The sequence below is a fragment of the Molothrus aeneus genome, chromosome 8 (genome assembly GCF_037042795.1).
Source record: "Molothrus aeneus isolate 106 chromosome 8, BPBGC_Maene_1.0, whole genome shotgun sequence".
NCBI classification, from domain to species: Eukaryota; Metazoa; Chordata; class Aves; order Passeriformes; family Icteridae; genus Molothrus; species Molothrus aeneus.
In genome coordinates, this window is record NC_089653.1 from 8,691,301 (window position 1) to 8,707,773 (window position 16,473).

General features: G+C 47.2%; 1 protein-coding gene across 2 annotated transcripts in view; it reads right to left on the bottom strand.

Moving 5' to 3' along the window:
- Nucleotides 1–6,000, bottom strand: part of LOC136559379 (uncharacterized) — a 30,726-nt gene extending 24,726 nt beyond the window's left edge. The window contains exon 1 of one of the 2 annotated variants that reach the window (XM_066554554.1): nt 5,943–6,000. In XM_066554554.1, coding sequence (XP_066410651.1) covers nt 5,943–5,985 — 43 coding nt within the window. In that variant the 5' untranslated portion in view covers nt 5,986–6,000. The remainder of the gene's footprint in view (nt 1–5,942) is intronic. The other variant, XM_066554553.1, reaches the window with a different exon arrangement.
- Between the last annotated feature and the right edge of the window lie 10,473 nt (nt 6,001–16,473).

The following is a 16,473-nucleotide window of genomic DNA, read 5'->3' on the forward strand; positions in this document are numbered from 1 at the left end:
AGCAAATGCTGTAGTTTTTAGGAAGCTGGCTGCTACGCTGGTGTGGCAGCCAGGGAAGGAGTGGAGTTTTGTGTGCATGCTTCAGAATCAGTACAGGTTCCTGAAGCATATTCAACATGTATGCCCAGGCCAAACATTGTCTCAGGGTAGCTTGTGCTACTTGCCTAGTAGCCCTTTCAAAGAGTTATATGGCTCTGTAATCACCCTAGAGGTATACAGGATTCCCTGCATTGAAATATATGTCTGTAACTGGTGGTAAGTGATCATGTGTAGCCTTGGAAAGCTGAGTTTCCTGTGCCTGTAAAGCTGGAGAATCAGACTGCTTCCCAAGTCACAAGGAGGTGGTGACAGTGAACTAATATCTGAGAGTAATTGATAGGGAGTGAAAGGAGCAGATATGTCCCAGCTAAGTCTCTAGAACTTTGCTCTGCATCATGTTTAAATTGCTTTCTAGGATATTTCTATATTGCAGTTAGCATAGCCTAATAGAGAAACTTAAATCTCTCAAAGGTAAATACCCTCCCAGTCATCTCCTGTCCCAGGGTTTCACTTTCTTGGGACTTTTAAGTCCAAGTTATCTTTCTTGTTGCACAATAACTATCAGCTGCCAGGACTCAGCCTGATGTATTAGTACAGAGATCACTGACCAGGAGAGGGAGGGCAGATACCTAGATATAAAATTGCTTGAAAGTAATTTTTTTATCCCAAGATGCACAAGATGAACTCAAACAACTGCCCAGAAAAAACTCCTTCACATTTCCAGCCCTGCTCAAGCCCAATTCTTGCAAAAGCTTCCACCTTTCTAGTAAACCAAGCCAAAGTCTGTATCCTAATCCCTGTACTCCAAAGTACTGATGCCCATGTCTGTTTTTTTCTTTTTTGTATCTATGCCTGTGACTCAAAGTCGTGTTTCACTGGCAATTCCTTCAGTGCAAGACCTGTTAAGCTCTGCTATGTCCCTGAGAGAGTCCATGGTCTCTGATACACTGACTTAAGTATCATAGTGTGTGGTTTTCTGATGTATGCAACTAATGGAAGCGCTGCTGGACAGGAAGAGGCCAGGCTGGCAGTGGAATGAGTGCTGCTACTGGCAGTGGAGAGCCATACCATACCAGCACTGCCTTTTGCTGCTCTCTTCCTTTCCAGTCTCTGCCCACCTGTTGTCTCAAAATGTTCATCCTGATTTTTAGGCTACTTGGCATGGGGAGAATCTCTGTTGAACACGGCACAACTGGAGCCAAAGCTCTGCTTGTCTCCATCCACCACTGTCTAATAAAGGATAGCAGAGCCATGGCAGCCTTCTGCTTGTCTCTAGAACTGCTGCAAGGTCTATGTGCACAGCAAACCCATCTGCAGGCTTGTACAGGATGACCAGCCCAGAGATACTCAGAGAATCTCTTCCACTTCCTGCTACTGTGTGTCACACATGCCACAAGACATGCAACATCCTACACACTGCAGTTTATAAGGCCAGCACTTTCCAACTTTACTGTGCCACCAAAAATAGAGGGTATCACCAATGACTTAGGTTGTTGGCGTAGCTGGGACTTTGCACAGCTGCCCTGCAAAGGAAGACCAAAGTCAAACCACAGCACTCCTACTATTCTGCTTGGCCCTGAGTACAGGAGTAAGGTGCACATGCAAAGAGCCAGAAAAGGTTTTTCAGCATCCTTTGGAGGATACAGCCTGCTTAGTAACTCCTCTCTGGCTCCAGCTGCACCAAGGATGAAACCCTGCCATGCAGGACTGGTTCTGTGATGGGGCTGTGGCTTCCAAGTAACAGACTAAGAGATGATTTTTGCCTTTTGAAGAATTATTAGATAGCAGTGACTAGTGCACTGGAGTCAGACTCATGACCTAGAAATGAAAGGCTGCCTGTCCTATTCAGTCCTTACATTCCTTCATTTTCCTTCCTTCCCGTACAAAAAGACTCCCTTAGTTTTGTCACTGTGCCACATTCTCTAGCACTGCTGGCAGGACGGCTCAGGTGGTATTTCCCTTTCATTTCGAAGAGGTGGCTTTTTTTCTCACCAGTGATGAGGTCTCAATTTCCCAGCATTTAAGAGAGAAGGGGTCACTTCCTTTCTGAAACAATAGGCATTTTTTGCTGATGACTTTTCCCCCACGTGTGCTGAAGGGTGGAGCCGGGTGCTGGGGCCGTGCTGGCCCCTCCAGAGCAGCCCCCACGCAGGGCCAGCCGGAGCCGCGTCACCTCCCCGGCTGGGGAAGAGCTTCCCTGGCACAGCCCTGTGAGCTCAGGCAGGAGTTGCACGGACAGGACCTCGGTGCTCACTAGAACTGAATTACTCTTGCACTTCCAAAAACCCCAAACCCAACAAACAAAGTCCCCACCCCAAAAAATCAGTAACCGCTACCAACTGACCCTCTGTGAGCAGTCTATCTCCATACAGCTTTGCCATGGATTTCCACGGGGTGGGGATCACCCGACTATCTGGTGCTTTACCGGACTGTTGATCCCAGTCCTGGCAATGGCAGAGGTGCTACTTGTCACCAAAAGTCTGCGAACTATCTGCCTTCCCCAATGCTCTTCAGGCAGCGTGCTAAGTCTGCTGCCGGATCTTGGGCTGCCCAAGCTGAGCAAGGCTTCTCCTAAATAATCAAGATAATCACAAGCTGAAAAATTCATACAGAAAGCTTATCACAGGGTCTGTTATCTTCAGTGCACCAGTTACAACTTCTACCTACAACAACAGAAACTTGTGAAGGCATGAAAATCACTGTCAGAGGAAAGGTCGGGGGTTTTGTTGTTGTTTTATTTTGTTTGGTTTGCTTGTTGTTTTGGTTTTTCTTTACTGGAGTTGTGACTGAAAAATTCACATTTGCAAGGAACGTGCTGCCGTGTTGTAACAATATTTGCACAATAGATCTGATTCTCTAAACTTCAATTTATGCAGCTGGAGAAGTGAATTGCACTTGATTTCATGAATATACATATACATTTTGTTTTGCTCAAAATGTTGCATGCAAAGAAATAGTTATGACAAAGCTGGATTTCAGATAGTCCTTGAACAAAAAGCACAAAGTACTTAGATCCCTTGGTTCCAAGGTGGTCTCTCTCTGGTTAAGTGTGTGAAGTTCCTTAGGATCGTAGTTTGGTAATATAACGTGACCAGAAACGTTATAGGTCCCCACAGGTGCAGCTGGTAATGATAAATCCATATAAAGTAGATGCCGAGAGAAAGATAACAGGGTTCAAGGACTCTGACTGAGACTCTCTGAGGAGACATTCATTGCTTTAGTATCTATGTTTTAGAAAACAGGAGCTAATTATAGCTCTTTTCAAGCATTTGAGGAGGAATGAGAGGGAGATTGATTGATTGTTTACTGATTGATATAGTTGGGTGAACTAAAGAGGAAATGGATTTCCAAGTAGAGAGGCCACTTGACACTTTTACAGCTTGCTCCTATTCATTCCAAGTGACCTGTGAAGTTTTTGAAACCTAGCGACAGGTCTGATAGATTAGTGACCTCTGGCAGAAAGTCCCGGGGCACAGCAGGCCCCCTCAGACCACCTGGTTTATCGGTTACTTGTGTAGGCTGGCACTCACCAGTTTTTAGACCAACACCTGACCCTGTGCGCTGCTCCCACTCGTTTCTGCTTTCACGCTGCAACTTATTTCTTTGTATCTAGGATCCGGAGGGAAAACCTGGCCGGGGGTAATTTTGGTGCACAAGGATTAGTGCCTAAATCCTCCCTGCTTTGCAATGTAACCAGTCCTGAGGGCTGGGGGAGGGAAGAGGTTCAGCCCCTACAATCACCTATGGGTCTTATTTGAGAGATTTTTGTCAGGGAGATGACAGCTGCCACTAAAGATCTGCAAATCCTTCTCCTTGGAAATTCCCATGTGTTCCTCCAAGAGAAAGGTTCAAAACCTTAAATAAAGGAAATAGTGCTTTGATGAGCAGCCCTGTATAACAGAAAAGGATTATTTAGCACACAACTCAGAGATATGTCTGAGCAGAAAATTAAAACAATAGAAACAAATATATCACACATTGACAAAAACTGTCTAATTTAGATCTTTTCCTTGTACATCTGATCTGCAGGCTGCCTCATATCACAGAGGATTATTCAGCCAGAAATTAACTAGGAGCCAGGAGGCCCTTTGCAAGGATGGAACGTGCCCCCTAGGGATGACAGGTATGTAGTAATTCAGGTTTTATTGCCTATAATAGGCTTGGATAAACAACTGTTCAATAGCCCCAAAGACCAAGGCCATTTAGACATCAGTGCTTCAACTGAAGCCAAAGGAACTCGGGAATGGTGTTAGAAAGGTCGCTGTTAAGCCATTCTTCATGACAGTCATTGCTGTCCCTTGGTAAAACCCTGGAGAGCTGCTTCTGCTCAAACAAGGTAGCACTGGACAGGCATAACCATGCTCTGGCATGTCTGAAATCTTTTATAGTTGCAGTGAGAGAAGAGCCAAGAATGCTATTTCTGAACGGTGTCTAAATCAGGACATGCATAATATTTGGTGTCTTTTTCCTAGCTGAAGTGATTAGAGAGTGATGTTGCTGTTTCTTATTTGGATAAATTCTAGCAGAACCTCTTTTTGATCCCTCGGTGCTCTGTAGGATAACTCTGTTCTCCCACCAAAGCTTTCACCTACCCTCTTAACAATACTGCTGGGTCTGGGTGGTGAGGGACACTTCCATGTGGAAGAGCAAGCTTCCTTTCACCTCCTAACCCTGCCATCAGGTTTGCATTATATATCTTGGAGGAAACAAGTTCATGGTCATATTACATCCAGGGCAAAAAGGAGCAGTTCCCACCATACTGTAAAACACTCCTCAAACACCCTCCACATCTTAGGGGGATGCTGGCATGTTCTCACAGCAGCTTTGCTCTAGAGCCCTTTGTGTCATTGGGTAGCAGTTTCCAGACTGAACCCAGGCAGAGCAAGGGCTTCAGCAGCCTTGCTGGCAGCAGCACTGAACAGTTACCTGCTGGGGCACCTCACAGAGGCTCCAGCTCACACGGAGCTCTAAGTAGCTGCCCCAGACCAGGACAGCTGAGTACAGAGAGTACCTGAGTGTCTCCAAGAATGTGTCATTTCTGATGACTCCATGGAAACAATTGCTGCAGCACCCCAAAAGAAGCAGGAGTTTGGCATGAGGATGGAAGGTCGGGACCCCAGGAGGTATCACCGCCCCAAACACATGTGTTTGCAACATTTTTACCATCCTGCTGTTGCACTGCTCACTACACTTACGCTCTCACAAACTGTCTGTGGCCACCTCTATGCCAAGCAATCCAGCCCAGTGTAGCCATGCCAATGAGATAGAACCTGCCGATCTCGTTTACAGCTGCCACAAGCCAAGCTGAGGGATAAACAGGGATCCTAAGAGAATTGTGCTACATGGGGCTTGTCATCTCAACGCCTGCAGCTCTGGCTAAGGTATAAAATATAGTGGCCCCATTATGCCTGGAAAAGGCATACTGAGACCTAATAATTTGTTGGCACAACAGGCTTAAAAAGTTATAGGTGATAAGCTGCAGGACTATAGCTGCCTTTCTTGCCAGAGTCGCCTCATCTGTACAGGCGGGAGCAAGTAAAACACTTGGAGCCCTCGGCAATCCCTGTGGGGTGGGGATACACTGCCTAGGAAGGAGCCGATGTCCGCGGCCCGCGCCGTGACGGGCGGAGGGCAGCCCCGAGCCGCCTCACGGGGCGCCGGAGCCGCGCGGTGCCGGGAGCAGCCGCTCCGCCGGGTGCCGGTCCCTCGGCAGCGCGGACCGCTCGGAGCCACAGTGCTCCCGCCTGCCCTCCTCTCTCCCAGGCTTTGCCACGCTTAGCAAGGCGAAATAAGCCCGTTTTAAGAGGAAATGAAACCGGTTCCTTAGGGGCGATCTTTGTCCCCAGCAGGAGCTGGCGGGCCGGAGGCTGGAGCGGGGGGGGACGCGCCTGGGGCAGCCTTACCTGCGAGGGGACACAGGCAGCCGGAGAGCAGCGAGCGCAACATGGGGGGGCCGGTAGCGGCGCGGGGCCCGGGAGCAGGGCGGGCCGGGATGGGCTCGTCCTAAGTATCGTCCGCGCGGCCGCTGAGGGGAAGGAAGGGGGTGGCGGGGTGCGGGTTTGGGGAGGTGTTGGCAGCCACTGGCTGAGCGGGGGGGCGGCCGACTCACCTCTCCTCCAGGGCGCTCCCAGGGTGAAGCTCCGATGCCAGCTGAACATCCCGGCGGCAGCAGCCGCTCTCAGCGGCGGGCGGGGCACGGGGGCGGGGGTGCCATCGCTGCCGACCCTGCCCGAGTGGGTGAGCGGGCCCGGGCTAGGGCATGGCGGGGCAGCGCGGAGCGGGCAGCGCGGCCGGCGCGGAGGCTGCGGAGCGGCGGGCGGGCGCCCGGCCAGCAGTGACTTATAAAGGGAGCAGCCCAGAGGAATGTATCTCCTGTGGCTGATAAGCCGAGATGACTGGAGGGGTTTGAACTACCTTTGCAACCCCCGGAGAAGAGAGGGAGAGAGAGAGGGAAAAAAAGGATAGCAGAGAAGAAATAGAAAAATATTTCAGTACTTGCATAATATCAATAAACAACTCCCCTCTCTAGTGGCAGGGAAGGCTGGAATGTTTAGAGTGGGGAGGAGAGAGAGTAAAAGAGTAGAGTGGTTTGTTGGGTTTTTTTTTTTCCTCTCTTTTCAGGTTTTTTCTTGTTCTCTATTTAAATTGTGTGTTATGTGTTCATCATGGAAAACTGGCTTGGTTATCACTGGTACTGCAGGCTATGGGTAAGAGGGGTGAGAAGGAAGTGTCAGGACTCTGCTGGGTGCAAGCTCCCATGGGCAGATTTGCACTGTCACCATACTGGAGTGAACTCCAAACATGCATGCCAGGCATGAAGTGTTCTGGGATGCCCTGGGCATGGTTGAGCCCCCTGGAGTGTTGTCTTGGGAAACGTGTGGGAAATTACTCCTAGGCTAGGTTTAAGGAGTAAAAGTTCCCTACAACAAGCAGCCCCCAAACCTATATAGGGTCTCTGCTTGCTAAGACAGCACCAGTCCCTGTATTGCTCCCCCTTCCAGATTTCTGCTGACATGAGCACTCTCAGGATTGAAAATGTGCTGCTCCACCGGTTAAACCGGCCTAATTGCATGGACTTCAGCTGTCCATAGGATCAGTGGCCCCAAGGATATCACAGAGCGGTGCTACAAATGCCATGAGAAAGTGAGTGAGAGGGGAGCTGTCAGGGGAGGTCAGTCCAGTTGCCCCATTGCTTTGCAGGTACCAGCCTGCAGTCCTGTGCCTCTGCAGCACACGCTTCAGGTCAAGTATCAACTAAAGTGAATTCACTTTTTGCTGTAGCAGTCACTGGAGTTTGCTGACTGAAGCCAGCCACAATTCAAAGGCAGGGTATCTAATTTGCACTTTTCCCACCACATTGCTCTTGTATTTAATTATTAATTGCTCCCAAATTTGTGTCACCAACCAAAAGGCATCTTTTCTCCTCAGGCTGGGAGGATTTTACTGCTCTCCCCTTGCTTCCCACTGCAGTGAGATAGAGTTTTTGGGGGCTGCATCTGATTCTCTTCAAACACTCCAGGTACCCATGGTGCACCCAGCACCTATTCCTCCTTTTCTGGGAAACCAAAGAATGTGGTTTGTTGTGTGGACAGAGCCAAGTTTTCCATGCTCTTTGGGCTGGTGAGAAGGAAAGCTGTAGGTTCCCTTGGGAGAGGAGGTCCCTGTTTCCAGCACAGTGCTGTGGTTAGTGCTGTGTGCTTGCTGTCTGACATGCTGCCATGCTCGGCCCATGCAACCAGCTCGGGCTCCCCTCTCAGCTCCCAGCTGCAGAGAGCAGATTTAAATTATTAGAGCAGCAGAAAGCAGGTACAGATGCCTTAGCATGAATGCAATAGCACAGCCAAAGGAATTCTGGGGACAAAGAATTAGCCTCTCACCTTCAGCTCTGCTGCCCATACACCATTGCACTCTCCTTTCTTTCTGCCATTGAGCTCCATTGTTTTGTACCCTGCTGAGCACACTCCTATATTACCTGGAGACTTTTTTTTTTTTTTTTAATAACTAGTTTGGAGAAGGAAAAAAGCTACAATGCTGATGTTTATAAATAGCTTCAGCCCAAAGTGTTCTGAAAAGTATCTCATTTGTAGTAAGCAAAGTGTATGATGCAGTCAGAAATTGAAGTTCCTAAGGCATCTCAAGCTGGCTCTTTCTAAGCTTGGTTTACCCCCTTGTGTTCAACGAATGCTTGAGGCCAACAGAAATGACTGTGTTACCAAATATAATAAATAAAACAACCCCGTGACAGTAAGCTTTTGAACAAGAATAAAAATATCTCCTGGAATATGTACAAGACAAGTACTCTAGCTGTGGGCTAGGGCAAACATGGAATGAAAATGACTGGCAATGAGCATAGGACTTCAGTGCTCTAGGTACTCTCACAAGAGGGTGTGTTTGTGTGGATGAAACTGAAAATTAAATTGGAAATGCCCTGTGTTGACACAATATATGACAATGTTCAGAGTCTAGAGGGTTCCACAAAGCTGTTGTTAGTTGTTGCATGTGATTATTTTTGTCAACACTTTGAAAGTTTTAGTAGCATAACTGTGTTTTATGTTTTTTTCAACTCAGGTTTATTTGCTATATTAGCATCAAGATGTTTTACTCGAATATCTTAGCACTGAATCAGAAAAAAGCATTACCATGCCTAGGACTTTTATGCCAGTGTAAATGCATGTACCCAAAGGGAGGATTCTACCATTTTGTGCTTGTATTATGAACAGCAGTGAAGCCTTCTGAAGGGTGGACACCACCAATTCCAGCCCTCATCAAAAACAGCCCACAGGCAAGAAACAAAACTGATGCTTGGTTTTGGTGTCCAAGCTTGAGAAAAGTGCAGAAAAGGGAAACTGATTATTAATGTGCTTTTGTCTAAACCTTGTGAACACCCTTGACATGGGAAAGATCATGTTCCCTGTGTGTATTGAACCAGTTGCTGCTGCAGTACAATAAGAAAGGAAAGATGCCTCTATCTTGCAGCTTCATCTCATCTGGCAGTGAGAGTATTGTCAAATCTCACCATTTAATTGGGAGTCTTGAGAAAGATCGACTCCTTTTCCTTAAAGTCCAGTTTGTTAGTGAGGGGAGCATGGGGTGCTGGGGCTGAGCTGTAGATTGCTGTCCTGGAACAGAGCACAAGGATGGGAAGGAACCAGCCAGGAAAGGAAATAGACTTGGGACAGCCTGGCCTGGGGACTGGGGCCACTGTGGCTTTTGGCACACACTACATCTGCCCTTTCCCTGCAGCTGCCGTTCCTTGCGCTGGATCTCCTTCCCATTTAACCATGTGCTGAGAGCATGGCATGTGTTCTCCAAATATTAACTGGGCAGGAAATTCCCTCTTGAGCTGCAGAGGATGTAACAGGAAGAGGAAAAACCTCTTAGTCAGCATCAGCTTAGATTTTGATGTATGCATCAATTTCCTCAGTCATGAGAAAACTCTCCACCCAAAGAAGTCCACAAGTGTGGAAAGGTGTTGTGTCTCTGGATCCCCTTGGTGTACAGCTGCATCCTGTGTTTCTTGTCATTTCTGTAAACTCAGAGCTTGTGGAAAGCATCTTCAGAGCAGAGGGTCCTTCTCTACTGTTGAGAAGTCAGGCACAAGCTCACAGGGAGCTGCTTGACCTAAGAAGGGTGGGTGAGGGGTTTGGGCAAGGTCTGTTTGTACTACAATTCCTGAGTTAGGTACCTGGAAAGCAAGAGAGATATATTTAGTGGTGACTCCTAAAACTATTGTGCTGTTTGGACCATTGTGTTGTTGCCTCATGTCCCAATTACTACTGTGCAATCCCAGATCTTTCATAAAAATGTCTACTATGGTGTCCACTGAGATGCTCTGCAGTTGCAAAGGAGGATGCCTGTCAAATGTGAGCCTTGTTTCAAAACTTCTCCCCAGAAGAAAAAATCTGTCCTGCAGTAGCAGGACAGGTCCCTGAGCAGGTGCAGCTCTGCACAGGTGAGCTGTCCTGGCTGGGAGAGGTGTTCCTCCGCTGTTTGGCGTTAGGCGTGTCCCACATGCAAATAAGTTCATCTCCTTCTGCCACTGCTTGTCTGGGAGAACAGGATTTTTGTAAGTAGTTTCAGAGCCCATCTTGTTTAAGTTGTGCAGCCCCCAAAGCACAGGATTTCTCATGCATGTTAAAGGTCTCTCCACCTGGTGTGAAGTATTCATGGTGTCAAAAACCACATTCCAGTATCATTGTCACTGTGGCTTTCACACTGAAGCACACAATGAAATAACTGTCAAATTTTCATCATACATACATATTAGACCTTGTTTTCCATCCCATTCCCTGATTCCTTAGTTAAAGGCTGGATCTGGACAGATTGCTTGATTACCTCCTGATTTGTTTTGTACACATGCAGCATGGCACAAAAGGACTCTGCAATGCAATCACCTTCTTGACTTAAATATGTTTTCTTTCACTCTGGTACAAGCAAGGTTTTGGGAGGTAGCATGCAGAGGGACATTGGATATCTGTGTGACAGTGTGGGAAAAGGGGTGGATTTAATGACGTGTTCTGGGGGTACTCCCCAGCAGCTGAGAAAGGACAGGGAGGATATGTTCTGTGCAGCATCCATCAGGGTTGGCTTGGACCTGTGCCCGATAGCTGACTGTACGGGGATTTTTCTCTTTTAGGTTTTAGCTACCTTTGCCCAATCTGCCATGCCAGCAGTGCAGTATTAATGTCATTTAAGTGAGGCAGCACCTTCTGCATGAGGGTCTCAGTGCCAGCCGGGGGTGTTGTGGGGCTGTTGCCCTGCTGAGCCCCGTGCCAGGCAGGGTGTGGGCAGGCATGGCTCGGGGAAGCCCGTGCTGCCTCAGCCAGCAGTCTCTCACAGGAGGGACAGGTCAAGGGGGAAAAAAAGAGGTGTGGGTTCAAAGAGCAATTGCATGATAACTGCATTCCTGTAAACGGAAGTTTCCAAAAGACTCCAGCTTCCTGTGAAATGGTTCTCTTGCTAACTTGGCAGTGATCTGCATGTGTACAGCTTGTCCAGGTGAACATTTGGGGTCATATAAGAGGAAGCTGTTTCACTGCAGTGCACTTATGGTGCAAAAAATAGCTTCTTGGGGTAGTGAGCAGCTCTTGACTCTGTTAGAGGTAATGTGTTAACTCTTGCAAATCTTGTGTCTTGCTCCAGACATTTGGCCTAGTCTAAATATATTTCAGTTTTTGCTCTTCCTTCACTTAGTTAACATTTATTAACACTTAATACTCAAAATATGCAAACCCTGCCTATACAAGTAAAAACCCTCTGCAAATTCTCTGCCTTTCTTAAGGATGCTGCTGCCCCAACAATTCCCCAAACACATGAGCAGGAGAAAAATTGCCACCTAGCTCAGCACCAGTTCTGCTTGTTGGTGTGACCAGCATAGAAAGTCTTTAAGAGCAGAGAAAGTTCAAATGCCCGGTGTGTTTGTATCCTGGAGTAGGTATGTGGTCCCCACTCCATCCTGCTATAAAAGGATCCTGGTGAGCCACATGGGAAGCAGCTGCTCAGAACTCTGCCCTGGGAAGTCAGGGTCAGTGGCTTGCCAGGCACATTACTTCCTCTGGTGCACAGTGGAAGCACCTTTGTGCTCACTGAGTTGGGCTGAAGGGCTGACTTAAAGGATGTTAAAACAAGTGCTTAAACTCAGTCACTGCTTTCTAGGCCTCCTGAGCCAGGACAGTTCCCCTCACTTTCCTGTCACTACCTGCCCTCAGGGTCCACACTTTTCTCAGCCAAGGGACAAGCTGGCATACCTCATCAACACGTCCTGAAGGTAGGCTGAGCTGCATTGTACTGGGCTGTGCTGGCTGCTTTCTGGGTTATGGCACAACCCAAACCCTCTGTTTTCCTTCTGTGATGCTTCAGGCTGGATGGTGGCAATGCAGGCACAGAGGGGGTCTCTCCACCAGTGGTTTTAGGTCAGGTGTCTAAGACTGTATGCACCAGGTCTCAGCCAAGAGAGGATGGCGCCTGGTTTGGGATGGGATGGGCAGCAGAGCCGTGGTGAGCTCTTGGGGCCATACACTGGTGAGGCAGTCAAGTGTGAGTGGAGAAAGACAGAGGAGTGATGCTGGAGAGCTGGTAAGTAGCACGAAAAGTAGTAGAGGTGCTTGAGGACTGGTGGCAACAAGGAAGGAAGGAACAAAGCAAGCAAGCTGAGCTGGGTATGAGGCGGAGGTGCCTTACTCTTCTGCTGGGACCTTGGTGTCCTGGGGGTGCCAGGGGGTTGCTTCTGTGGTGCTGACAAAGGACAAGTCATGATCAGGGTCACTCTGGAAGGGCAGGATACTTTCATGTTCTGCTTTGTCATGAGGAGACTTGTAAAACTAGATGGTAATCCAAGGAACCATGACAAAAAAGACAGAAGATATGAGGGGGGGATTGAGGAGATTTCCATAATTAAATTTTGTGAAAAGGTGATGAGGAGGAACTCAAAAGAGTGCTGCTGTTGACCTGGGCCTCCCTTTTCACTCTCTGAGTTGTTAGCAGGCCTGCAAAGCACCAGCCAGGCCTGGCTTGACCTGGTTTTCTATCCCTATTATGAATCTACCCAATGTAGAAAAATGGGTACCCTCCACCCTCGCTTGATCTGTTGCTGGGAAGAAGCCAGGCTGGGCAGGGTCTGCCAGGCATGTGCCAACACTGCATCCTGAACCAGAGATGGGGTGTGAGAGTATCCAGAGAATCCCTCAGCCTCTTTGCTTCTTTGCTTTTAATGCCTGGAGAATCCCAGTGGCTGTGAAAGTGCTGCTTAAACCTTCCAATTAACAGGGCTGAGGGTTTGGCAATTGCTGCTTCATTTACCTTGTTGCAAACGCTGCATCGCTGTAAATGTTGCAGTTGCTTTAGTTTGGAAATGCTCACTCTCATTTTAGGACAATCTGTTTGAGTGGAGTAGAACAGAAGAGTTAGATGTGACTTGCTAACACATCACCAGAGTTTAAGAAGTACAAATAGCCCTTAATGAGATCCTGGACAATTTGCATTGCTTTTCTCCTGAATATATGGGCACTCACCAGTAGAACTAAATATTTTTCCTGTATAACAATTTAATTATAACTGATTAAAGTAAACATGTCCTGAATGCTTGAATATGATAGTAATACTGCATTATAAATGTAATTTTGATTAAATAATGACTTCTTTGCTTGAACAGGATAACTATCCACCTGACACACAGGGGGGAAACTTTAGTTAATAATAAAACCCCACCAATTTCAATAGAGCTATATTTCACCTTAATTGCAACCATAATTGCACGTTCACAGTTTGATTACAAAATTTACTGTTTCTTGCTTGGAGGGGGTATACATTGTTGTACACCTTCAAAAAGAAATGGGAACAGAGGATTGTTGACATGCAGTATGTGAGCCTGTATTTCCCCCATTCAGTGAAATGATGGAGTTCACATGTTCCAGGATTCAACAGAAGCACTAAGAGTTGCCACATGGGATAATACTAAAAAAAGGATAACTGTAAGCTTGGCCTTGAGCAGTGGTTGTCAGTTCCTGTGGATCTGGCTGTTCCAGTACTGGGGAGGAGTAACTAAGAAAAGTAGGCTGATGTTAGCAAATTTTAATACACTAGGAGACCTGACCTCCACTGGTAAGATATACAGGGGCCTCCCAGGCTGAAAAATGTTGAAAACAACTGTTCTTGATGAGCAGATAGGTTCAGTAGTCAAGGACCTGTCTGGATGACCTCAGGACATACTTTACAAATAGCATGTGTTTCTGAAAACCTGTTATTTAAAAAATCTCTTGCTGAAGCCAAATCAATGCTCTTTCATTTGTGTACAACTCTGATATCCAGTTCTGGGGTGTGTATTTCCTGTGGACATCCCAGAGGATATCTGTGTCTCTGCTGTTTGCGAACTGAGGTTGCTAATGTGACTGTGGATCTTACATCACAGTCTGTGTACGACTGTGTGCAGCACCAGGTGACTGCTGCTGTATCCCCCCCCCATCTGGCACCTCTTCATGTGACAGGATGGGCACAGGAGCTCAGATATGGCACCAGCACTGAGGTGCTCTCCCTCCTCAGCACATTGATTCAGTTGTCTTTGCTTTTCATCTCCCTAGCTGAGAAAAGGGGAAAAAAAAACCCTTTTTCCCTTTTGCAAAGCTGCCTGAACATTAAAGATGCGAGTCTGTATTAAACTGTTCCTATGAGCAGTAAGTGACCATGGCTTCCCAGCAAGTTTGGCATGAAGAGCTGTTTCTTCCCTTCCAAACCAACCCCACAGCAGGGCTGTTCTATGTCTAGATGGGAAATGCCACTGATATATTCATATTCCCTCTGTGCAGATCTCATCTAAGGCCACTGTAAAAAATTAAATACTACCAAGAACTTTCAGGGGTTGGAACCTTTGTGATTTTTATCTTAGCAGTGCTATTTGTGCTTTTATCTATAAAATTCTACTTCTGTTTGTATGCTTGTTTAGTGTGGGATGACTGGAGACAGTCTGCTGTTTTACTGCAGACTTCCCTGCCCTTACTAATTTAGGACTGCTGCTCAGACTGAAATTTCCAGGTTGGCTCATGATGAATCCACAGTCTATATACAGCACTTGGGGGATATTTCCGTATCCTGAAATAACAGGAGGTTTGTGACAGATCTTTTCAAGACTTTGCGGTGTTCCGCGACTCAGGGGATGGAGGACAGATGTCACCAAACTGTTGTACAGCAGAACAGCCACTGCACAACTAATCTTTTTGAAAGTCAATACAATTGAACTGACACGCAAGTTTCCATGCCAAGTAAAAATAATGGACATATGTATTTTTTGTGGTTTTGTATAAAGAGAGCTTTTGCTGGTACCTTCCCCAGAGTTCTTGGTAGTGCTCTTAAAAAAACCAAAAATAAACAAAACCAAACAAAACACAACCCCACCAAAAAGCCACCAAAAAGCCACCAAAAACCCCTGACCCCCAGATGACCCAAGTTTGATACTTGGTGAATTAAAGTCTGGTAGCACAATTTGCTTCCTCCCAAGATAATTTCAATGTAAAGCAACAGGCAAAGACACAACAAAGTATTGTCCCAAGTTTGCAAACTGAATCAGTCAAGTTACAGTCGATCAAAATCAGCAGGGACCAGCTTTACCCTTGCTCTGATAACCTGCATTGTGCAGGCTGAGGGGGCATCAGGAAACCAGGGAAGGGTTCCTAAGAGCTGCAAAAGGCTGCAGAGCAGATTTCAGGTAAGCTTGGCTGCCAGGGAGACACCAAGCTAGAGTCTGACTTTTCAGCAAAGGCTCCACATCTAACTGTTTCAGGGATATTTAAAGTAATATTTTCAAAGCACACCATGACAAAGAGCCCTCGTGGAAGAGCTGGCTTCTCATTTTACTGCCCAAAAATGCAGGCTAAGCTATTCTGAAGACCTAGTTCTGTTTGTTCCTGCTGAACTGTTTTAAAAGCCAAACCCTTTTTTCATATAAACACCAAACTGCCTGAAGTCCAGTCAGGTTTGCAAGATAAGATAAGAGTGCTTCAGTGAGGGAAAAATGGAGGAGATTTTATGGAAACTGAGTTATTGTAAATAGATAGCATCAAGAAGAAAGGGGGTATGTGTGGTGCTGTCGAGAGCAGAGGTGGATAGGAAGTGAATACATATTTTTTAGAGCTGTGGCAGAAGACAATGAGTGGGAGGTGAGGGTTCCCCCACCCCTCTCACTGCAGTGGCCAGGAACCCCATGGCACAGGTCTGAGCGAGGGGATCTGGAAGCCAGTGGATGGCAGCAGCACAGGCTCAGCGTTTCACAGGCAAGCTCAGAGGGCGGTGAGAGGAATGGAGGGAATGTGATAAGGCTGGGGGAGGATTCAGTAAGGGAATGAGCAGGGAAAAGGAGGGGGTGTGGGAAGCCAGGAGTTCCCCTTTCCAGTGTCTTGCTGTTTCCCCATGCTGAAGGCAGGTTTGGGACCTTCAGCTGAAACAACAGGGAGCTGCTGTACTGAGGGATGTCCCTGTTACTCTTATGGATGAAGCAGATACCCTGACTAGTGTCCTTTCACCCATCCTAGATAGCAGGAATGGGGGACAGTGTGCTGCCAGCAGTCACTCATCCTGGCCACCAGGAACCTCGGAAATAGCAAGACTTTGTTGTCATTATCCTTGTATTTGTAGGTGACTTGTCCCAAGCAAAGAGAAAAGACAGTGGAAATCCCTAAGCTGCTGTGGATATTCCTGTGAAGACAGAACAGATCTGTAGGATCATACTGCAGAGGGTTTTTTTAATGGAGACCTTTTGGTTTTTGAAAAGATGGAACAGTGTAATTCCACAGCACAGAAAGAAGCTCAGAGGATCACAAGTGGTTATGCTGGGAAGCTGCTGAGCTGTGCTGGGTGGCCAGGGTGTTCCTGAGTGCTGAGGGCAGAGCAGCCACAGCAGTGCACCCTCACTCCACATCAGATTTGGTGTAACGTTCCTGGCTCCAG